Source organism: Xyrauchen texanus, chromosome 27 (assembly GCF_025860055.1).
Source record: "Xyrauchen texanus isolate HMW12.3.18 chromosome 27, RBS_HiC_50CHRs, whole genome shotgun sequence".
NCBI classification, from domain to species: domain Eukaryota; kingdom Metazoa; phylum Chordata; class Actinopteri; order Cypriniformes; family Catostomidae; genus Xyrauchen; species Xyrauchen texanus.
The window spans coordinates 25,464,212-25,490,630 of NC_068302.1; the positions used below are offsets into that span (position 1 = coordinate 25,464,212).

At 37.8% G+C, this 26,419-nt stretch overlaps 1 protein-coding gene across 2 annotated transcripts in view; it reads right to left on the reverse strand.

Moving 5' to 3' along the window:
- Positions 1–26,419, reverse strand: part of LOC127621476 (copine-5-like) — a 120,374-nt gene that overhangs the window by 93,520 nt on the left and 435 nt on the right. For both annotated transcript variants that reach the window (XM_052095105.1, XM_052095104.1), the window contains exons 2-3: positions 8,774–8,814; positions 7,583–7,629 (exon numbers count right to left, since the gene is read on the reverse strand). In XM_052095105.1, coding sequence (XP_051951065.1) covers positions 7,583–7,629; positions 8,774–8,814 — 88 coding nt within the window. The remainder of the gene's footprint in view (positions 1–7,582; positions 7,630–8,773; positions 8,815–26,419) is intronic.

Below are 26,419 nucleotides of genomic sequence, written 5' to 3' on the forward strand. Positions count from 1 at the left end.
AGGAGAGCGTCTTTAGCATTCACAATATAATGCTTTATAAATTGCTAATATGACTAAATGCCTCAAAGTCACATTATACATAATTTCATTGGCTGCTATAAGTCATTCTATAGACCTACTGCTGTAAACCTTTATTTACAGCCATATAGTCTCTTTACTGTTTGCCATATGGTGCAATACACTGGTTTACTGCATTTACTCTGATCCGTTTTGTGAAAAGAGACTAAGTTAAGGCATAAAACTCTACATGACGTGAGCTAATAGGTTCTTTGAACATGTAATTTGTTAATCAATTGACTCACTCACATGTGATATGCTAAACCAATCGGCTTGAATGGTGTGAGCTAATGGGCCCTAGATGTATAATCGTTTAGCTAGTCAACGTTCTCTCTCATTGTCTACCATTTAAATAACTCCGTTTGTCAGTTAAGCCGTTTCACTGCAGCACACTACGAGTGTTGTCTCTGTAACCCTCCACCTACCCAGATCCACTTGTCTAGATCTGCTACATGTGGATTGTATAAAAATTATAAATTCTTATATTTATATAGCGATTTTCTAGGTACTGAAAGCACTTTACATAATAGCAGGGGAATCACCTCAACCACTATCAGCGTGCAGCATCTATCTCGATGATGGAACGGCTGATATTGTGCACTAGAACACCCACCACACATCAGCTATTAGTGGAGAGCAGAGTACATTGATGTAGCCAATTTGTATACTCATTGAGCACTTTATTAGGAACACCAGTACACCTACTTATTCATGCCAATCATGTGGCAACAGTGCAGTTCTGCAGACGGAAATGTCTTGTTGATGAGAAAGTTCAATGGAGAAAGGCTAGACTGGGTCGAGCAGACAGAAAGGCTAAGATTACTCAGATAACCACTCATTTAACATCTCAGAATGCACAACATGACAAATCTTGAGGTGAATGGGCTACAACAGCAGAAGACCATGTTTGGCACATTGTAAGGATCATAGTGTTCCTAGTAAAGTGCTCAGTGAGTGTATATAAGTGATTGTTAGGAAGCCATGATGGATAGAGTCCAAAAGGTAAATATGGCACAGACACAGGGGTTACACCACCATTTTTTCGAGAAGTACCTTGGTATTTTTAATGACAACAGAGACTCAGGACCTTGGTTTAATGTCTTACTATCACCTCTTCTAGCAGCAACCTTAGTTTTTCCCAGGAGGTCTCCCATCCAGGTACTAGCCAGGCTCAACCATGCTTAGATTTAGTGGGTAACCAGGCGAGGGCTGCAGGGTAATATACTGCTGGTGAATGTATGTCTAATTGTGCAGGAGCATGTCTTGTGTTCCCTGTCTGTCCTCACTTCGACGTTGTGTCGAAGAAGCTCAGTTCATTTCAAGCTCTTTTCTCGGCATGGAGTTAGACTCAGTCTCAATGTCAGCGCACCTCACCAACGAGCACGCGCAATCAGTGCTGAAATGCCTCGCCACCTTCAGGCCAGGCACAACGGTCCCTTTAAAACTGTTCCAGAAGCTCCTGGGACATATGGCATCCACTGCGGTGGTCGCGCCACTGGGGTTGATGCATATGAGACCGCTTCAGCACTGGCTACAGACTCGAGTCCCAAGACGAGTATGGTGCCGCGGCATGCACCGTGTGATGGTCACCCCCGCCTGCCGCCAAACATTCAAACCCTGGACAGACCTCTGCTTTCTGCGGGCAGGAGTCCCCTTGCAGCAGGTGTCCCGACGCGTCCTGGTCACGACCGACGCCTCCAGATTGGGTTGGGGCGCTACTGCGCTGGCACATCAACTGCCTGGAGTAGGTGACTGTTTTCTTTGCACTGCAGAAGTTTCTCCCGCTAGTTCAGGGCAAACACGTCTTGATCAATTCAGACAGCACAACCGCGGTAGCATACATAAATCGCCAAGGTGGCGTACGCTCCCGCCACATGTCACAACTCGCCCGCCGTCTCCTCCTTTGGACTCAAGTCGCTGCGTGCCACTCACATCCCCGGCTAACTCAATGTGGTAGCGGACGCGCTATCACGACAACGCTTGCCCAGTGGAGAGTGGAGGCTTCACCCCCAGTCGGTCCAGATGACTTGGGACAGGTTTGGAAAGGCTCAGGTAGACCTGTTTGCCTCTCGAGAGACCTCCCACTGCCCACTCTGGTATGCCCGAACAGAGGCTCCCCTTGGGGCAGACGCACTGGCACACAGCTGGCCCACAGGGCTGCGCAAGTACGCATTTCCCCCAGTGATTCTTCTTGCACAGGTGCTATGCAAGGTCAGGGTCAGGGAGGACAAGGAACAAGTCACTCTAGTGGCTCCCTATTGGCTTGGTTCTGGGACCTCATACTCCTCGAGACAGCCCCTCCCTGGCAAAATCCCCTGAGGAAAGACCTTCTTTCTCAGGGACGGGGCACGCTCTGGCATCCGCACCCAGACCTCCGGAACCTCCACGTCTGGCCCTGGACGGGACGCGGAAGATCTAGCTGATCTACCACCTGCTGTCATAGACACGATCAACCAAGCCAGAGCCCTTTCTACCAGGCAACTTTACGCTCTAAAGTGGCGCTTGTTCGTGAATTGGTGTTCTTCTCAGGGCGAAGACCCACAAAGGTGTGCAGTCAGGTCAGTGCTCTCATTTCTGCAGGAGAGGTTGGAGGGGAGGCTGTCCCCATCCACCTTGAAGGTGTATGTAGCTGCTATCGCAGCCCTTCACGAAGCAGTACACAGCAAGTCTTTGGGTAAGCACGACTTGATTATCAGGCTCCTAAGAGGCGCCCGGAGGTTAAATCCCTCCCGGCCAAGCCTGTTCCCTTCCTGGGATCTCTCAGTGGTCCTCTCAGGCCTTCAGAGACCCCTCTTTGAGCTGCTAGAATCAGTTGGACTCAGGGCCCTCTCCTTAAAAACGGCCCTGCTGATCGCGCTCGCCTCCATCAAGAGGGTCGGGGACCTGCAAGCGTTCTCTGTCAGCGACACTTGCCTGGAGTTCGGTCCGTCAGACACACATGTGATCCTAAGACCACGGCCGGGCTGCAAGCGCTGCCCCGGGAGGAGGCAGACCCAGCCCCTTCGTTGCTGTGTCTGGTACGTGCTTTGTGTACCTACTTGGACCACACGCAGAGCTTTAGATGCTCTGAGCAGCACTGCTTCGGTGGACAACGGAAAGGGAACGCTTTCCCCAAACAGAGGCTCTCCCATTGGGTGGTGGACGCCATTTAATTGGCCTATCGCACCCAGGCCATGCCCCCCCCCCCTGCAGGTCCGAGCACACTCAACAAGGAGTGTTGCGTCCTCATGGGCACTGGCCAGAGGCATCTCCCTGGCAGACATATGCAGAGCAGCGGGTTGGGCAACACCTAATACGTTTGCAAGATGCTACAATCTCAGGGTAGAGTCAGTCTCGTCCCGTGTTTTCTCAGGTCTGAGCCAGTAGAACTCTGTAACACGCTGACGGATTGACCGGGTGAATCGCTTGCACCTAGCGCCCTTTCCCTCGGCTGAGGTAATACTGTGTGCTTTTTCTCCCAGGAGAGCTCACTCACTCGGCTCCCTGGATGACTCCTCCCTAGCCCTGTGGGTCCGCAATTCGGCGGAGGAATTCGCCGACCCAATCCACCGCGGGTACTCAAATCTACCCTGAACTGGAATAGGTGCTCCACAGGTTAGGGCTCCTAAGTGGACGTTCTGCCTGTGTGTATTTTCCGCAGTATGGTCTTACGAGTGGACCCGCGTCTCCCTTGGGAAGTTCCCGCTGACCCCCGGTCGCCGTGTCTGTAGCAAATATTTCCCTGCCTTTATACCCGTATGTCCGGGGCGGGACATGCAAATTCTGTCAGCCAACTTCTCATTGGCCTTTTTTTATAGATCAGAGGTATATTCGGCACTCAAGAGAGACCCCTAGTGTTGCTTCTTTGACACAACGTCTCGTTCCCTCCATCAGGGAACGGAGGTTACATCCGTAACCTAGACGTTTTCCATACTAGTGCAGCAGCAGCAACAGGTCCACATGCCAACACAGTATATCTGTGTATGTTGTATCAGTAGCAAGTCGTCATATTTGTTCTGCGGGAGCAGCAGCATCAGCATTGCGGATCTAGTCCGCCAAGACCAAAATTCTACTCTATTATACTCACATTAACATAGTAAGCCTTTTAGAGAGTTGTCATGTCAGACTGAAATGCTTTTGGGGTAATGGGGAATCTCAGGCTGCCAAATAATAGCAGAGAGAAGGGGTGAAACACACAACTAAGTGCAGAAAGAAAACTTCTACAGAAGCATTAGCACAAAGGTCACATTCACAGATAAAGAGAAAAACACAACACAATAATGTCTGATTTGGGGCGGCACAAATTTACAGACTTTGAAATTCATAATAATTTGCAAATGCAGAGACTGCAATATAACTGACTGATGAGATAAGAAGGTGAAATCACAACAGCGAAAACAATAAAGATACTGCAAATGATGAGCCCCAGAAGAGAGAATTATCTAATATTAAATAGGATAATCAAATCAACCATTTTTATTTATTTATTTTTTTTTTTTCAAATTAAAGTGATGAAAAACTGAAAATATTTATTATGTGCTCTGATTGCAGGGAACCATCACTGTCAATAAAATTGAGCCCATTAGAAAGTGAAGACGAAAACAGGAAACACTCTGTCATTCTCATTTTACAGACATAAAAACTACATTTATGGGATTTCTAGGAGTTATAGCTTTCTAGGAGTGTATAGCTTTAGATTTTATCATCAATAGATCTGAAATATTTACAACCCAAAATTGTATAAACATTTTTATAAAACTTATTAAAAGAGTTTATTATGGCATTACTATCCATCTTCATGGGGAAATAATATTTCTTATCAGTTTAATTTTAATCATTATGAAACTGAATTTATAGTTCTGACTATAAATTCTGATTGGATGAGCCTTATTCCAAGCCCCTGCAAAATAGCCACTATATGTGCACATGCTGCACATCACTGTGACTGAACTACTATATATACACTGTATCTTTATACTGTATATTTTATATATTCAGAAAAAACATTAACCAGGGTAAAATCATTGTATCACAGTCTCTCTGTGAAAACAAACATCTGTAGAAAAAGGCCAGTACAGATATTTTTTCAGCCTGATCTCATGAAATTTACATTAAAATAGCAAAATTTTTGCAAACAAAAATGATGTACTTCGTTACACATCCAGCAGGAAACACCAAAAGCAAGTGAAATGATGTTGTAATCAGACAAGGTTTTTCAATATTAGATGGATGATGAACTAAAAACAACCTAAAATGTAATTTTGTGGCAAAGCACCACCTACTCATCTATTAATCAACTACTGCACATACCGGTTACATGCAGTTTTGAAAAGAAGTAACTGTCGAATCAGAATAAAAAAAAACACATACATATACAAGAGACTTCAAGGAACTTCTTCAGTATGCCTGATATCAATATGCAGTGACAGAGACGAGATACACACACATCCCAAGCTCAGTTAAAGGAATATTGCGGGTTCAGTACAAGTTAAGCTCAATTGACAGCATTTATGACAAAATGTTGATTGCCATCAACATTATTTTAACTTGTTCCTGCTTTTCTTAAAAAGAAGGGAAAAAAGAGGTTACAGTGAAACACTTATACTGGAAGTGAATGGGGCCATTTTCTGGAGGGTTTAAAGGCAGAAATGTGAGCTTACGCGATTATAAAAGCAATCACATCTGTTAAAACGTTTGCATTATATGAGCTGTTAAAGGAATAGTACACCCAAACATTTTAATTCTCTCATCATTTGCTCACCCTTATGACATCCCAGATGTGTATGACTTACTTTCTTCTGCTGAACACAAAGATTTTTAGAAGAATATTTCAGCTCTGTAGGTCCAAACAATACAAGTGAATGGGTGCCAATATTTCGAAGCAATAAAAATCACATATGTCTGCATAAAAATAATCCATTTGACTCCAGTTGTTAAATCTTCAGAAGTAATCTAAGGTGTGGGTGAGAAACATGTCAATATTTTATAACATTTTTACTATAAATTCTCCTCCCTGCTCAGTCAATCTCCACTTTCACATTCTTCTTGCGTTTTTGGTGATTCACATTCTTCATGCATACGCCCCCTACTGGGCAGGGAGAATAATTTCTAGCAAATATTTACTTATATATTGACCTGTTTATCACCCACAGCTATCATATCACTTCTGAAGACATGGATTTAACCTCTGGAATTTTATGGACTACTTTTAGGCCGCGTTCATGTGCTTTCTGGAGCATAACAATTTTGGCACCTCATACTCATTTGCATTGTATGGACTAACAGAGCTGAAATATTCTTCTAAAAATCGTTATTTGTGTTCTGCAGAAGAAAGTAAGTTGTACACATCTGTGATGGCATGAGGGTGAGTAAATGATGAGAGAAAGTTTATTTTTGGGTGAACTATTCCTTTAAGTTTTTTTAATTGTCATTTTTATGGTCATTATAGGAGTTACATTGTCATGGAAATGAAGTTTGGGCATAACTTTACACAGAAAAGGTTAACTAGCAATAAAAGTCATATTTACATGCATACTGTTTGCGTCTTGTGGCTATACTTTTGAAACTTATTTTAATGTTTTTGGATTGGCCACGTTTACTTCCATTATAAGTGCCACAATACCCAGATTTTTCCTTTTTTTTAAAGAAGGAATGAAAGTCGAAGTCAAAATTAATTTGTTGTGTTAACATTATGCCACAAATTCTGTTGATTGAGCTTAACTTGCATTGAACCCAGAATATTCCATTAATACAGATAATCCACTGAGATAAGAGGATTCTGCACAATAAGTCACATTTATTTTTATATTAAATGCAAGTATAATTAGGAGAAACATTGCAACATTTTCTAATGTAACTTTTTTGCACTTTATCATGCACTGTGATACACTGACATAGTGGTTGAAATCAGAAACTTGTGATTGAATGGTGTTTGTACGGACAGATGAAAAAAATCACTATTATTTTTCCCAACATTCTAAATAATGTTTTAAATGATGGCTCTTGCTACAATTTGTTGAGGAAGTGTAAACCAGCCTTAAGACATTTCTAGAACTGCCTCTGAATCTCCTACCCAAATCTTTGTATCATAATCTGTTCCAAATAGATCTTTTCATATACAAGGTTTTTATTTGCAAGCTCATCAATGGATTTGAAAGCCAAAGGAAGTCAAATTTACAACTGATTGCAATGACCTGCCAAATCCAAGGCTGGGTCCCCCTAGCTCAACACAATTTAAGTCTGAAAAATTGGGACTAGTGAGCTGGGAAGCATTACAAATTCATTTGCTGTTGATTTTTGAGCTTTAATGCAAAACGGTAACGGAAATTGTACAGTCATCTTAACACCCAATCAGGGCCATGGGACAGACTAATGAATATTCAACAGGAAAATCAATGGGCAGTGATTGGCACCAGGGGGCTGTAGAGAGGGTAAAGGGGGCAGACGAGGAGAGCGGAGAGCGAGAGGACATGCAGAGCTGACAGGGGAAATGAGGATGTCTCTGTTAGAGCTGACTGTAGGCTTGCTCTCAAACATGGACACTTACCTCACGCCACTGCTTAGACTCCGCTCCCTGAGTGTAAAGAATACACACTGAAAAGAGAAGCAAGAAAAAAATTAGCACCTATATCATTTTTAAAAAGAGAGAGATTTTACGATCAGAAGGGTAATACCCAAGGATGTAACCAAATATTCATGATTTGGAGGACCAAACGTAAAAGTTTAAGAATCTGTGATTTAAAACCCAGTATCGATCGACCACTATTTGGAATGTGTCCCCCTCACTTATCTATGGTGGCTATAGCCCAGGTAAAAACCAATCCAGAATAGCTGAAAAAAAAATGTGTTCATTAAATCTAACACATATATTCTCAATTAACTCATTCTCTAAATCTAATACTGACTTACTTATTCTGTATATTAGATTTGCTATGAAAAGCTCAGCAATCTCTGAGCATTAACATTTTCTTCTGGAACAATCTATGAGCCCCCACTCTGGTTTTCATAATCTGTATCTCTTCAGTGAGAGATTTACTGTACACAGGTCTAAGGAGACCCTCGTCACAGATGGGTACGTGGCCCATGAAGCATTTGTATTCAGGGTGCCATGAGAGTGCATACAGGTCTGGATATATTAAGCACTGCTGTGTTTTTGTTGATAGAGAAGAAAACCTGTCACATTATGATGCAAATGCTATGCTCGTGTTTAATGGAACTTGGAGAAACAGCAGAGTAGACAAATTGCAGGCAAAGTGCAGAGAACAGAAGAAAGTCAGAGAAGCGTGTGGGATGAGACAGAACCTGAGAATGATGTGTCAGTGAGATACAGTGCCTGGAGTCTGAGTTTGTATATATGTGTGTGAATTTCTGCATGCACAGTACATTTAAAGCTGATGAGAGTCATTTTTGCTGTTAAAACTCCTTACCCTATCCTAGCTGAATATGCAGAGTGAACTATAAGTAAGCCATTTGCAGGTTGATTCCACCTAAAAGTGCAACACTGTGGCGCTGTGATGCTATCAAAACATTGCTCTTTTATTTGAGTATACCATGCAGCCCAACACTGCATAACTGGCTCAACCAAATATACCTTATAGGCTTTGTGTAGTCTACAATATATTGTATATATGATCAAGGAATAAAGTTGCAGTGCCAATAGATCTTTTACTTCACTTTGCAAGTTCAAGGTTTGAAAAACAAATATTAAATCATATAAAAAGAGAATGACGGTACTTACAAGGATCTGACTTTGAGAATGTGTCTCGATCTAGCAGGTTTCTGGGAACACAAGAAAAAAAGATGTCAATGTATTTCTTATTATACATGTCATTTTACAGGTAAAAAAATATCATGCTAAATATGAATACAGATGCCTCACACAAATAAACATGAAAGAGTTGTCATTTGCATGTAATTTCAAAACCCATTCCTTTTGTTCCCTTGGTACTAACAAACATTCTCGACATGAATATTATGAGATTTTGTGTTGCTTTGTTTTGTGTTTTAAACATTGGAGTTGCACGGTTTCATTCCCACATCTGATCTGTGACACATTAGTCAAGCGCTAATACACAATACAAGAATCTCTCCTATTGGCTAGTCAGTGCTTGAAAAGAACACATACACCCACTCTCACTTCTTTGAGGCAAGTTAATTATACCACAATAATACCTAATTAATCACTAATAGAACTTTAAATATATACATTTATTAATGCAAATTAATTTATCGTGCATAAAGATCCAACCTGTGTATTGTGTATGCCAAAATGCATAAATGTTCAGATCTAACAATCAACCAACATTTTTTGAGCCTGTTGAAATTTCAAGCAACTGTTGCATATCATACATCTCTAATATTGTTGTGCCATGGTTGTTAAACAGGGAGAGCTAAACACAAAATTTACATTTATTCATTTAGCAGATGTGTTTATCCAAAGCGACTTACAAATGAGGAATGCATCATAAGATATTCAAGCGACAACATATCTAAAGTTGTAAGAGTTAATGATTTGGAGCTCAGGCTCCAAATCCCTGGCTGCTAAATGACTAAATGTCAAGAGGTTTAGAACAGAAAATTGTGGTCTTTACATCAGGAGAAAAATTTGTTTGTATGCAAATAACTTACAAAAACCATGCAAAATTTGGCTCAAAAACTGGAATCTTTGGCACAATGAAACTGTCCCATTCAGAGAGCTCTTGGCATCTGATTTCATTCTCATGAACTGAATCTCCCACCAGAAATATCAGCACTGATTAAATCTGATAGTCATGCTGGCATTCACATTCAATACACTCTCTGAGAGTCTGAAATCATTAATCACTGGTCGATCACTGGTAATGATCATAAACACCTATGAAATTGAGAAGGGCACTATGCAAACAATAAAAATCCATTTGGATTGATCCGACAGGTTTGAAAAATATCTGATTTATGTCGCAATATAAGTGTCAGAAGAACCCATTGTAATAAAATTTGATATGTGGCTCTAGATTTTATAATGGCTGCTTGAAAATTCAGAAACAATGTTTTCTAACACCGGTGAGTGTCAGCAACTAAACATGTTCAATGCATCTTGTATCGATCAGCCACAACATTAAAACCACCTACCTAATATTGTGTAGGTCCCTCATGCCGCCAAAACAACTCCAAACTGCATCTCAGAATAGCATTCTGAGATGATATTTTTCTCACCACAATTGTGCAGAGTTGTTATCTGAGTTACCGTAGACTTTATCAGTTCGAACCAGTATGGCCATTCTCTGTTGACCTCTCTCATCAACAAGGTGTTTTCATCCACAGAACTGCCGCTCACTGGATGTTTTTGGAGACTGTTGTGTGTGAAAATCCCAGGAGATCAGCAGTTACAGAAATACTCAAAGCAGCCCATCTGGCACCAACAATCATGTCACGGTTCGAATCACTGAGATCACATTTTTCCACATTCTGATGGTTGATGTAAACATTAACTGAAGCTCCTGACCCGTATCTGCATGATTTTATGAACTGCACTGCTGCCACATGATTGGCTGATTAGATAATCATATGGATGATTGTTGGTGCCAGACGGGCTGGTTTGAGTATTTCTGTAACTGCTAATCTCCTGGGGATTTACATGCAAAACAGTCTGTAGAATTCACTTGGAATGGTGCCAAAAGCAAAAAACATCTTGTGAGCAGAACTGTCTTGAGGGTTAGAGAGGTCAAAACAGAATGGCCAGACTGGTTCAAACTGACAAAGTCTATGGTAACTCAGATAACCACTCTGTCCAATTGTGGTGAGAAGGGTTGACGAAGTTTTGGCGGCGAGAGGGGGACCTACACAATATTAGGCAGGTGGTTTTAATGTTGTGTGATTGGTATATATCCTCTAACAGACATTGACAGAAAATAAACACTGCAGATTCTCCTATAAAACATTCCTGCAATTGAAAACATTTTAAATTATACTCTCAACCCTTCACCAGTGTTAAAGTTAGTCCTATAAACTCAAAAAGAAAAGCGTTAAGTTAGGGACAGAATAAACAGCCATTTAATAGAAAAGCAATCATTTACCTAAACCAGAGCTGTCATTGGTGAACTCAATTTTCAATTATACTTCAGACTCGACTGACAGAGAATGCATTTGTATTCTTTTACTATTGATTCAATTTTCACAATTTTCACACAATATATATATACACATATACACACACACAATTGGTACTAAATTATACAGGTCTCAAAAAGACCATTGAAATCAACAATACTAAGGGAACCAGCAATTTTCTTTTATTCAGCCACACAGAGATTTCTGTTTATTTCTGTAGCATCAGTTCTGTACATCAGTTTTTTTTTTTTCTTCATTCTGAATTCCGTCCTACCCACTGAACATTCTTCTATTGCAATTGTTATCATGGATTCCATCTGTTATGAATTATTAACAGAAAATGCTGAATGAATATTGGGATTTCAGGGAAGCTTTTATGTTTTTTCCTGACTGATTCATCTGAATACCTATACACAATCCAGGAACACTCATTTAATATAGATGGAGGACAGTCCTTTTTGTGCAATGCCACATTTATTCCAAGTGTGCAAATCATAATTAAGGTTTATTAGTCTTTTTTCAAGAGCTCGTACTGGCTGACTGTTAAACCACGGTTGAAATAAAAGTTTTGAGGCATCTGAAGCGGTATTGTGCTGTAGTCTGCTAGAATGGGCTGAACTGTTTCTAATTATATAGAGGCTTTGACAGATCTGTGAAGTTCAAACACAGACCAGGTTCAACTTGACTCCATTGGGAGCAAACTTTGAGGCATGACTGCATCCTGAGAGGGATCTGAGAATATTGCAGTTAAAGTGTGAGAGGTTTGTGAAAAGGTTTTAAATTAGCCATATAAGGCATTATAAATACAACATTTCTGTCATGTTGTTCCAAACCCTCTTGCCTTTTTTTCCATGAAAAAAATAAAAGGTGAATTTTTGTCTCTTTTGAAATTGAGTGAAAAAGTGAATGAGGGCTGGGCCTGCCATGCTCAAAAAGGAGTGAACTATACAATACCTTTTTGTGAGGAACAGACCGACATTCACTGATAATCTTACCCTCTTGAAAGTTGTAAAAGTTTTACCTGTTCTTTAGTGTGTAATATACTGTAACTGTTTGAGCATGTATAAGGTCTGCAAAGTTCCAAAGCACAAAGACCATGCAAAAGGGATTTATTCTCTCCCATAGACATCACTGCTCAAGAACTACAAGAAATTTCTGGATTGAATTCCAGCTATTTATTCTGTAAAGTATCTACGTCACTATGTAACACATTTGCATAATGTTCACCTAAGGTGCTACTTTGGCCCACCCTCAAAGTTATAGCAGAGGCCAGGATGAGTTGGGTTAGTGGTGTCGCCTGCTGTTTTCTTCACTGCAAAAGAAAAACCTCTTTGTTTGGACTTCCAACAGCAGATGAATTGAAGAATCAGTGGTTAAAATATATTTTAATTATTTAGTAGTACAAACGCAACCAATGCTAGATTTTCAAGACAATTACTCCTGAAAGATGGTGCAGTTCCCACTTTGTTGGGACAATCTGGTGCTTCAGGATCACAACCTGTAAGTATGCTTGATTATTTGTGAATGTATCTGCTACCGAAAATTCAACTATGGTGTACACCCAATGCACAGCTGTAACCTGCTAGCTAATGTTATTGTGTTGAAATAGTTTTGCTAATGAGCTGCGGGCACAATTTTAACTACAATTGTGTAGAATTAAGCAGATTGTTTGACATTCTTACTATCATGAATAGTGATCAAGTGTGGAGTGTCATTTTACATCTGCAAAACATGGTAGTGCTTGGCTAACTTGCTATGTAATGTTATTGTTTTGTTAAGGGTTTACTATTCAGCTGTGGGCTGGCTTTTACCTAAAACTGTGTAACAAATTGGTCGATCTCAAGAGTCTAATATAATTATATAATTACAAGCTGTTATGTTACAGCCGCGATCCTCGGTAATTCACTTCTAACTTGCTCACAAACCAGTAGTAAGCCTCTGATCTCGGTTCATAGCTCGGGCGACAAAAGTTCTGCCTCACCCATTCCAACAAAAGATGACTAAATTAGATGCACTATGTGTCTTTTACTTGAATCTTTGTTGGGTTCACAATAATCAACAGTGTACTTGTAAGAAAGCTAAAAAATTAAAACTTACCACTGTGAAACTTCCTGCTCAAGTCATGCTTGTGAAGGTGGTTTGGGTCGATCAGCTTGTTCTTCCAAACTATCATTATCAGACACCAACTGGTACGGCAAAAACCAACGCCACTGTTACCATAGTTACAATAGTGTTTGCAGCTGTTAAGGAAGTCTGAAACTCAGTTAAGGTAAGGGCCGTTACATTTACGACACACGCTTTAAGTGGTTGACAAATCACAACAGACGAGGCCAGCTGACCAATGAAAGGGGGTTTTAAAGAGACAGTACCTAAATTAGAGTGTTTGAGCCAGAGTATGAAAAAAGGTTTAGCAGAAATGTACAGTATGAGTAAAATATTGTGTTTTTTAATTTTTTTATTAAAGCATGGAAACCTATTCTTGTGGTGGTGGTGTAGTGGTCTACAGCACATGTTAATCAGAAGGTCGCTGGTTGGATCCCCACAGCCACCACCATTGTGTCCTTGAGCAAGGCACTTAAATCCAGGTTGCTCCAGGGGGATTGTCCCTGTAATAAGTGCACTGTAAGTCGCTTTGGATAAAAACATCTGCCAAATGCATAAATTTAAATGTAAATGTAAAATAAAATCATGAACCTGTAAATTAGAATAATATGTGCTCTATAATAACTGCAAGAACCGGATCAGTCAGATTTGTGAACGAATCATTCAGACCTGTTTTGTAAACTGGATTAATTGATTCATTGAAAAGTTTAAATACAAAAGAATGATTTGTTCTCAAATCGGACATTGCAACATCTCTCATGAATCCACCAAAGAGAGCTATGGTGGATTTCAACATTCTCAGTGAATAACTGTCTTAATTTTGGTTTGTTCCTCAAACAAAGTTATTGTATTGCTTCAGAAGACTTGGAATATAATACACTAGTCATATGGATAACTTTTTTTATGCATTTCATTCACTTTCATGGTATGGCAAAAGTGACCAGGGTAACTTAAAAAACATATGCCTTTAGTGTTCCACAAAAGAAAGAAAGTGCTACAGGTTTGGAATAACATATAGATCATGTAGATAATGACATAATACATTTTTTGGTTGAACTATAATAATAGTATAAAATATAAAAATGTAATAATAAAAAAATACAATAATAACAGCTTTAAATGCATACCTATACTGTAGTGCTCTGTTTTGATGTTGAGACTGAATAATGGACCTATGTTCTGTTTTTCATTGCACTTTCAAAGGTGATATTAGCATCACAGATGATTTCTTTCTCTTTGACAAGGAAGTGGTGTAACACTATTGGATTTGTGATCCAATCCCTTTCTCACCCACACTCTCCTAGAACCCAGTGGCACAGTAATTGGCACCCTCATACAGGAGAAGCCATTTCAGCCGGAGAGATCAAAATAGATTCTAAACTTCTCAGCCAACCAATGAACTCCCGTTGGTTGAAAGAAGCAGAAAAAAAGAGATTCAAGAGTCCAAACTGCTATCTGGTTAAGAGGGGCAAAGAGAAATGTCAGAGTTCATGACAGCCCCCTGAAAAATCCCACCGACCTGGAGGTGGGGGGAAAAAGCAAGACATGTGTTTATCAAGTCATTTAGAATGAAAACTCTTGTAGGCAGGCCACCCTAGAAGGGGCTTTACCACTCTCTGGGAAAAACTCTTAGGTCAGTAGAAAGTGTTTGCGATTATGGCTATTTGATAAACTCTGAACAAAGCCAAGAGCAGGACTGAATATGTACAACACTACATGCAAAACATTTCCCATGAGTCAAAAAAGGAAGGGCAGCAAGGTTGCATTTAACATCCAGGAGCTCCATCTAACTGTCACCTAACAGTACACTGGGCACTGGCATTCAACCAGAACATTATTAAAATGTTTCTCATGGGTCCTCAAATCTAAGACCTAAGATTTCCTGTTATATTGTTTCATTAAATGCAATGTGATCTACAATCCCTCCATCTTCTCCTCAAGGAGTAATTGCAGAAGGACACTAGCATCAGCATTTTTCCAGCTCATCAACAACAAGAGAGGAACAGTGTACTGTAATTGAACCCCAAGCATGGCATCGCTCATAAACCAGGCATAAATATTCCCCAAAACCTTGGGTGAAATCAAAAGCCATAGGGGTCACGTTCTACCCCGTTTTGCATGTTTCTGTCATAAGTGCTTGTGCAAATCTTTGGGTTTGGCAAACAAATATGACATTTAATCACTGTTACACAGCACTTCCTGATTTATGATTCTCATTTAAGCTGAATTGCCACTTTAATGGCTAAAGTAAACATGTCATTTATTTGATTACAGAGGACTATACAAATGATATAATGCAGGGTTGGTGGCTCAGATATTAATGAAACGTCATATCGGGCGATAATAAACTACTGCTAATAAAAATGTGCTATCCAGTGTGCTTTTCTGGGCTAAAATGATTAGAATGAAAATACCTGTCTTTCTTCTTTGACAAAAAGCTATTGTGAGGGTAATTATGTTAAGAAATGTCTTTTCTCATTTATGCAAGCAACTCAATGTAATTGTTTTGGGATCTGGACCAGTTAGGCATCAGTTTACACCTCTTGTACAGACTAGTACAATTCCAACAAATTAACCAACAGGCCAAACAAAAGGACTCTAAATAAAGAACCCTATATATGTATACATTCATACCTGCTTATTATTTTTATTATATATAAGTATACATTGCTTATTATTTTTTTCAAAAATAATAAGCAATATGATAATAAATTAATGTGATAAAAGAGAAAGTATTGATATGTTGGTTTTTGTGGCGATTATAATTTTTGTATAACTTTTTTTGCACTCAACAGGAAAGCAGATTTAATGACAAGAAAAATGATGTTGTTTTATCATACATTATTACAATATTTACAGTGTTTGAATAATGGAACCGAATAAAACCATTTTAATTAGGTAAAAAAATGAAGAACTAAAGCAAGTGATGCCAGTCTGTTAGCTTAACTACATAAGGTTCCTGCATAATCAATCACTTAAAGGTGCAGTATGAAAGATTCAGAATGTTATTAATGACACCTGTGGCCATTAAGTGAACTGCAGCTAGCAACCTGTTGCTTGTGCACACCCTCCATAGGGACGCGAGCGAGCATCGACCAAAACATTTACATGACATGTTCAACAATTAATGTACAACATACAAAGAGGCTGAACGTGATTCACTGACACCATGCTGACAGATGAGGTAGCATAATTAAAATTACAGTTATGATTGTTTTACAACAAACTTTGAGACTGCATATTATATTTGACTCTCCAGTGCTGGAACAGGGCTAAAACTAAGCGTGGATATAGGTCTGACTATGCGAGACTGTAGTTTGAAGTAATCACATTTCTTTGTATGATACATTGACTACATTTATACTGACTGGATTTATACGATAGCCTATGTATGCGTTAGCTAGCTAGCCAGCTTTATCTGTAGCTGTTTGGAGGATGATGATAGTAGCTGTTTATAAAATGACTGTACATTATAAATATGTTGACACAATTCAGTATTGATGTGATTCCATCACAACTGTCATTTTGATATATTGATGCGCTATTGTTTTATAATAATAGATTGTATTTATTTTCTGTATAATCAAGTTATGTTACACTAATGAATGGAGCTTTTTGCATTATCTTGAACATTGTCTAGCATTCATTGCATGTATTATTGTGGTTTACCTTGCTGAATAATTACAGATTAACATTGACATTAACCTGACTTTTAGTATAAAGAGAAGATCGTTTAAATTATTTGAAAGTTACAAAGCGAGGTAGTTTGCAATTTGTCAGCGTTAACAGGCAAGATCAAGTTAGCTAAAATTACACAGATCAATCCATATGGCACTTTATTTCACATGATTTGCAGTTATGTAAGCTTACCTCTCCAATAAGAAGAACGGCAATTCAATTTGATCCCCAAAACCGAACTAAGGTCCCTCCAGGAATCAAGTGCCCTGCCGATGTTCACTCTAGTTTTTGCTCGACCACGATCACGTTCCCGCTTAGCCAGATAGGATTCAGTAGATAAATGTTTTTTGTTTTTTAATTTTTTGGCTTACTCTGAGTTTGAGTAGGAGTCGGTGTTGTGCTGGGAGCCAGACGTTTGCTGGATTCCATTTCTAAGATAACGTTATCTAGTGTTGCAGACTGTTTGTTGTCGCTGTTGAATAGCGGAAGAGAAGCGATTACTGAGGCAAGGTTCTCGGTAGCACGCATAATCATCCTTTGGATTTTCCCAGCAAAATCGACCCACTCGCTTTCTATGAAAATCAGTCTACAGGCTTTAATAGGCAGCCTAGGAAGTCTGGGAAGGGCTCATTTTTTAAGTTGCGTTACAAGACCTTCACATATTGGCAAAAAAAAAAAAAGCGAATATTACATGAACATTTTTACATAGTGCACATTTACAAAAGACAGGGGAATAAGTAAGCGATTATAATGAGCAGGGTAATGACAGTGTTTGATTGCTAGTTACAGTGGCACTGCGCACCCAAGAAGCCTGGGCAGAAAACAGCATCAACGGCCTGGTTAGTGACAAAGAGACATGAAGTCCCCCACTGTTAAAATAAAAAATGTAAATCAACTACTTTATTTACAGTATATAGTATAGTATATTTCTAGCAAATTAAATATTTTTGAGCTGAGCATAAATAGAAAAAAAATATTTCCAATATCCATTACTTTTGCAGGGCTGGAAATTACAATTTTAAAATTCTCTGATATTTCCAGGTTTTCCCTGACCATGGGAATCCTTTATTATACAGTCATATAATATGATGCTCAAGCTGAGGTTCTGAATGAAAAGTTCTGTTGAGACTTGTTGATTCGTCACCATTCTCTGTTGAATCACAGGCATTCCCACACAGTACACTCACTCTACTAATACATTTATACATCTACTAAATCTGACAGCACAATTAACAACTGGCCCAGCTCTCACCCAGCCCATCCATCCATTCAGCAGCTGTTTTTCCCCCCCAACCATCTGTTAGACTGCTCACTGTATTAAGTGACATGAAAAGGTCAGACACTCAGTCATCTTAAAACCATTATCAACCAATCTATAATTTCATTTTACTCACAGATTGGTCATACTCAAACTTATTTAGACACGTGTTTATTATGAGACCAATATCACAACAAACAACAGAAGAAAGCGAGAAAAGAGAAAATAGTGCCCAAATAATTAGCATGCGCAGGATAAGATTTGTGAAAGCATAAATCAAATTCCAAGCTAAATTTGTTTTGCTTGCACACAGAACATTTGTAAAGGTGAAACTCAAGTTGCAAGCTTAGAAAAAAATAGATTAGCAATAATTTAATGCTTTTTGTAAGTGTAATTTGTAATTTGACAAATTTAACAAGGCATTTCTGTCCACAGAACTGGATGTTTTATGTTTTTGGCACCATTCAGAGTAAATTCTAGAGACTGTTGTATGTGAACATCCCATGAGATCAGCAATTACAGAAATACTCAAACAGCCAGTCTGGCACCAACAATCATGCCATGCTCCAAAAAACTGAGATCACATTTTTTCCACATTCTGATGGTTGATGTGAACATTAACTGAAGCTCCTGACCCATATCTGCATGATTTTATGCACTGCACTGCTGCCACATGATTGGCTGATTAGATAATCACATGGATGATTGTTGGTGCCAGATCTATGCCTTAAATGAGTGCACCTTTTAAGGCATAATGCAGAGTTATCCAAAAAGTTTTAGTCAGTAAGTTTGTTTATTTATTTATATGTTATGTAAGACATTATCTGCATTGCACAAAGCTTATTTTTGTGGTTGCCAACATCTGAGTCCAGAGAGGCAATAGAAGAGAGAACACATCACAACATTTTACTGAGGCTTGAAGTAAAACCAATGCTGTTTCCCAAAGGTATGTGGTGGTATTTAGGTGTTCAAGCCAGAAGGGCTAGAATCCCTATTGTTTTTGTTAGGATTATTAGGTGTTCAAGCACAAAGTGCTGAAAACCTGTTGTATTTGTCAGGATTTTTATTACTATTATTTTTCTGCCCTAAAGCTGATCATGTCAGCCAAACCGTAGTAGACTAGCAGTCTACACATATGCATGAATTCACCCTGATCGGCCTATGGGGAAGCTACAGTGAAAAAAAAAAAAAAGTCTCATAAGTCCCATAACTCCTAAACCGTTTGTCCTAGACTCAAGCGCCTTATATCATTCTGTTGCTCATGACGAACAAAATGGTTAACTTATGTCATGACATTTTTATTGCAATTTGTGATTTTTTGTCAAATCTACTTTTGCGAACTAGGCCTAGGCCATTCACCTGGTTGGAACCAAACTAATGAAGAAATATTCTCTGGAGTCCCATTATCATTAATTATAATAAAATACAAATTGCCTTCGATTGATAGTTGTAATGGTATGCCAAAACATACGAAGCGCACATGGCCACTTGTATGCAAATGCCTATAAATCTTGAAAGGTATGAGTTTTCACAAAACTCTGGAAACTTATGTATGGTGTCATTCTGAGGACACTTGAAAAGTATTGCTCACATCAGCCATTTGATGGCACTATAAAAATTAACTAAGGAGACATTGGTTTTTGTCACGGTTCCAACAAGGATTTCGATTATCTCGAAAAACATGGCTGCCATCGACCAATCAACATTCAGCATCTTTTTGTCAAGGTTAACAAAGTCCAATCAGAACAATACACAGTGGGCATTGTTAACTCTTGGCCCTAGAGGTCTGTGGGAGACGCAATCGCTTTTTACATGCGTGCAAATCGCTGAATATTATGCGGTGTCACACAGACATAACTTAGACATATCATATGATAGATGTACGGCGTCATTCTGAAGACACACAAAAAATTGCATGTCTTTGCCTCTTGATGACGCTATAAAATTTTGAAATTTTGCATGCAGTGTCTTTGTCCAAGGTGCCATCAAATCTGTGAGGACATAGTCATATCCTGGAAAGCATGGCTGCCATCAAACAATCAAATTTTAGCTGCTATTTGATAGGGTTAGAAAAGGCTAAATGGAACGAAACATGGTAAGCCTATTTGTCTCTTGGCCCAAGAGGTCTGTGCAAAATATGAAAAAATATTGACCAAAGGGAGGCGCTATCGTGTTTTTCATGCATCTAAATCTTTGTACAGTATATACTGCTGTGTTTCACTCAGACACAGGTTATTCATACCATATAATAGCTCTCCCCATTCTGAACAACTTTGCCACAAGAAGCATTGGTGTGAATCAAATCGTTCATTAAATATTTGAGATTATTTAAAAAAATTACCTTTTCAAACTAGTCCTAGGCCATTTGATGATAGGAAAAAGAGAGACTCTCTGGCGCTCCAATATCAAAAATTATTTTAAACTTTCGATCCATCATCTCAAAAGTATGCCAAAACTTATGTAGTTGGTGTGGCCATTTTAACTAAAATGGTTATACCTCTTGAACGGAATGAGATATCATTACCAAATTTGGGACAGTTATGTATGTTGTCCTTATGATTTTGTCACACCTTTGCTTCTTGTTGGTGCTATAACAGTCAGGAATGTAAAAAATATCTCTTTTGCTTCCTAGCCTGATGGTTCTGAAACTTAAGGCACTTTATAATTGTTTTAAGTGCTAAAGGACTGTCTAATTAATACTTAATCTTGGTTGCATATGTTCTTAAAGGACTGTAATAGCTTGATCACTGTTAATTGCTGTTTGCAACTATATTTATCATTGTTACTTCTTCAGTTTCAGAGGAGAGCAATATCGTGTTTCCCTCACTCATTTCAAGATGAAATTATTTAGCCTAGTCAATGCAGAGCCAACATCAATACATTTTGGTTGTTCAGTTTTAAAGGGATAGTTCACCCAAAAATGTTATTCCTGTCATCATTTACTCACCCTCATGTTGTTCTAAACCTGTATGATTTTCGTTCTTCCAAGAAGAGCGCAAGAAGAGATGTTAGGCAGAATTAAATAGAGGCAGAAATTCAGGTAGTTGCATACGGGCTGAGAAATTCAGGTGGCAAAATTTGAGGATGATATCTGGGAATGTAAGGAAGAGCAAACGTGTGTTGATGTAATCCATCTCTCTCTTTGAAAATCATAAAGCGATGGAAATAGCGCAAAAGTCATTTTAAACAACTGTGACAACAAAAGTGTGAAAAAACAAAAAGGTATACTTTAGGGATACTTATTATAATGTTTCATTAATGTGTGTTTGAAGAAAAGATCAACTTAATCAGAAAATTTTATCCTGCCTTCAGAGAACAACAGAGTGTGTTTAATCATTACAACCAAGGTAATATGAATTGGGCAGACCTCTTGTTGTTACTGTTAATAAGTGAAACAACAGTCGCCTTTACCTGTTTTATAAGTGTGTGTTGCATGTCTTAGCTTGTCTTGTTATTTGATAAAATAATATTTTAAATTGCTCATTTGTACTAGTGCTGAATAAAAATATAGTGAATTTCAAATGTACAACACACATTCTGTACCTGATTGTTTACATTACCAGTCTGGATTGCTTGAGTTAGCATGCCATCTCGCTTTTTAATATTTTATATCAAAATTCTGGATAGTCTAACCTAATATGTATTACATTTGTAGACTTCTGATGATTTGTCAGTGTCTTATTTATTATGTTTATTTTCAAGCAAACCATGTCTTCATGATTATACAAATCTGGGCTCTATCTATATACTTTACAGAAGTATTCTGTAATATATGCATTTGCATTGTACCCCTTGCCAAAATTAGACAGCAGTATTACGTTATAGTTTCTTTGGTCTTGTATGTAATGCATGCGTTGTAATTTCCTGTAGTTATTATTAATCAGGTATTATTAATTTCCTTTATAAGACACTCAATTCGTACAAAATAAAAATATTTAACAGTAACATATGAGCATATTAGCCTGTTTCATGTCAAATCACTGTATGACCATGGTGATCGGGGGATTGTGTTATCTGGTCATGTATGCATGCATGTGAATAATTTTACTTGCTTTTTCAGCAGATTCGAATTGGCGAATTGCCAAGGAGCAAAGAAAAGACGTTTTGCACATTATTTATAAATGTAGGCTATACACTGTATATATATATATATATATTTACACACTGCTGTATATGTGTGTGTGTGTGTGTGTGTGTGTGTGTGTGTGTGTGTATATATCTACATCTATCTATATCTATCTATCTATCTATCTATCTATCTATCTATCTATCTATCTATCTATCTATCTATCTATCTATCTATCTATCTATCTATCTATCTATTTCAACAATCTGAATATTGAGACCTGAATTTCGTGACCTGAAATCCACCTCTTGAATAATAAAAACTTGAATTTCACAAGCTGAATTTTTTTCTTTTTTTAAAAAAGTCACAAAATATTTTCAAATATTAAAAAATGAACAGCAACATTTTTCAATAACATCAAATTATACTTTACATATTATATAAATTATATTATCTTTTTTCAAGATCACTGGATCACTTTAGAAGACATTGATTAAAACACTGTAGTATTTTGAATTATGTTTACGCTGACTTTATCTCCTTTTTGGAGCTTCAAAAGGCCTGATCACCATTCACTGGCATTGTATGGATCTACAGATCGGAGATATTCTTCTAAAAAAATGTTCGTTTTCATTGTGTTTAGCAGAAGAAAGAAAGTCACACACATTTGGGATGGCATGAGGATAAATGAGTAAATGATGAAACCATTTTCATTTTTGGGTTTAAAATACAATCAGTGCTAGTAATGTATGGCCAAAATATTGCTGAGGCCAAAATATTGCTGAGGCTTTTTTATTCAAAACATTGGTATATTTACAGAAATCCATTATTTTTCCTCAAAATCCTTGCTTGCATGGCATTAGACACATTATCACCTGGCCTGAAACTTATGTTGATTGAACCTGCCTGCAGGCCTTTTTCTAGCCTATGTGCTCAGTTTAAATATATTTATGCTTGGCACTAGATGACCTTGCACACGCACATCTTTTAAAAGGTTTTTCTTATTTCTATTACCTGACCATCTTAAAATGTATTGTCTGGCTTCCACTTACAACAATTTAAATGAAGCCAGACCCTCCAAACTCCTTCTCATAACTACAGTATGAAATGTTCACTGACTTTATAGTGAAGCTATTGATTTTACTATACTTGGGGCTAAAATAGAATTTTGTCCAGAATAAGATTATTTTTAAAAACAACTAAATAAATACATATACTGTACAGTAAGTATTAAGGTTTTTACTAATCCAGCTCAAAACGAATGTTTTATTGCATCGAAAATACACAGGAATTAAAATATCAGGATAAAAAGGACATAAAATATTTGTAATGGTTCTACCACAATCCTTAACCTTTTAATCCTTTTACCAAAAATGTAAATGCTCTCATCATTTACTCACCCTCATGACATCCCAGATGTGTATGACTTTCTTTCTTCTGCAGAACACAAACAAAGATTTTTTTTTGTAGGTCCATACAATGCAATTGAATGGATACCAAATAGTGAAGCTCAACATAAAGGCATCAGAAAAGTAATCCATAAGACTCCAGTGGTTAAATCCACATCTTCAGAAGTGATATGATAGGTGTGGGTTTTTTCCATAAGTTTTCTATAAATTCAAGAATGTGAAAGAGGAGACTGATATTACAAAATTACTTTAAAATGTACCTGTTTCTCACCCAAACCTATTATATAGCTTCTGACGATATAGATTTAACCTTTTACATTTATGCTGTTTTTATGTCCTTTTGAATCTTTACAATTTTGGTACCCATTCGCTGCATTGAGAGGACCTAAAGAGCTGAGATATTTTTCTAACAATTTTAGTTTGTGTTCAGAAAGAAAGTACACATTAGGGATGATATGATGAAAGAATTGTAATTTTTGGGTGTACTGTTTAAGTACAGTACAACACAAACCAATCAGAGCTCAAAACACAATTAGGGCCAGACAATTAGATAAATCTAATATCTCATAGCCACAGGACAGCTTATGTTTCTGATAAGGGTTATCTTCGAGCCTCTGATTTATCAGTCTAAACTTTCCATTCTCCAATAACATCGCAGGTTATGAAAGAATCTGGAGGGGGAATTGAAGTGATTCCATTCCATGCCTGCCACAATCCCCTGATAATCAGCCCAAACTAAATCAATTACAGAGAACAAACGCAGGTGATGAATTCCACCACCATCATGCCGAGTCTCATCACAGCCCTGCTGAGAATGTTCTGCACTTACAGACAGGGCCATAAGTGTCAAGAGCCAATATATAGATTTTTTCATTGATTTAATCATAGAAGCAAGAAAGTAGCAAAAATCTAATTCAATTAAATAGAAATAGAAATAAATACAAAAATGTTATCACATATTTGATAACACTAATGAGTTTTATATCTGAGTTTGAATTATTGGAGTAATCTTAAGGTGTAGAAGCGAGCAAGGTGAAAAAAAACCTATAGGAATGCTGATGGAATTTCATAATTATAATTGTGGAAAAAATCCCAATGGATCAAACCAAATTATCTAAGAATCCTATTAGAATGAAAAATATCCTACTGGATACAGTGGAATTCCTATATTTTCTATCTAATTTTCTTCATTACAATTTATCCAGCAGGATCTTATTTTATTCTTAAAGGATTACTCTTTGAACATGTTAGGATTGTCTATTATGATACCATTAACAGGCCATTAGCATTCCTTTAGGATGTTTTTTTTTTTTTTTTTAAAGGGTTAGAAAGATAAAGAATGAGTGGAATCATTATGGAATAATATGCTGGGTATTGGAGAGGCACTGACTCTTAAATCCATATACATGAAGACACTTAAAGCCCTTGATGTCAAGAGCTGGTATATTCAAATGCAATTTGCCATTCAAATTCCATTAATCACTAAATCACAGGGTTTTATTTGAATGCATAGTGTAATGGTTGGCACTACTGCTTGTATTTTCAGACAACCACTTAATGGATTTAGAAGTTAAAAATATATTCCAATCTTAGAAGCAATTAATTTCTACTTCATTGAAAACAGTTGAGATCACGTTTCACTAATATGAAGCAGTCTCGCTCTTTAATGGATACATTTATTCAGCAAACAATTCTGACAACATTACACCCATGATTAGTATTCTTTCTCTCACCATGCAGACAGCAGGCAATATTGTCTTGCAGCTTTTAAAAAGATGGTTTGACAGTCAAATTGGGAAATTTTGTAAAATGATTTTGTCTAAATTACACTGGAGCATGTATAATTGACTATAAGTGTCTATTAAAGGCATAGCAGATGTTTAATACACCAGGTGTATCCATTACTCCTCCAGATGATTGAAAACCCAAACCAATAGCCCACCTATTACTCTGAGCAATGAGCCGGCTGCGGTCCTGGCTGCAAAGCCCCATGACTGAAATTAATTTTCACCTCATCTCAGAACCTTTTCCCAGTGGAAGCATTTCAGTAATAAAATCCTTATCAAGATCAACATGCTCTAAACTTAAGGATGCTTGAGACAACACTTGAACGGAAAATTCTCAGCATGTGACATACCAAAGTCTTCTTTGCTGTTTTGTACTGTAATGCATATCCAATGAGAAGAAATCCCTGGGTAGGGTTATTTTCTGTGCTCCTTCTCATAAATATTCATAGTTCACACCAGGGCTACAGCTACAAGATTTTCTGTCTACTATGCAGTGCTGTTACTCAAGCCAACATAAAAGAATTAGTTGAATAATTGAAGATGACTAAATTTCCAAAAACAAGATGTTATTACCAATGCAAAGCAAATGTGTTGGGGTGAGTCGTGTATTGGCTCTCTTTGGGGACAGAGTGCAAAGCATATGACAACTTGCCATGTCTATATGGAGAGCAAAAGTGGTTTGGGCAAATAAATAGCCTTCAAGCTATAACTGGATGAATTAGATGTTTACAGCTCATTTCAAGTTTGAGAAGCCAAACAGACTCGTGTCATATTTGTTGCAAGTGCATTCCTACTTCGAAAAACTTTCTTTTCTTCACATAGATTATTTTAGTTTATTTACAGAGAGAACACAAACCAAAAAATAGCTTACAAATAGCTCAAACAACTGACATTATGAGATCAATACAAACCATTAATTGATAAACACCATAAAATAAGATTATGAATCTTACTTTATTAAACTTATAAATAGAATTGTAATTAAATATGCATG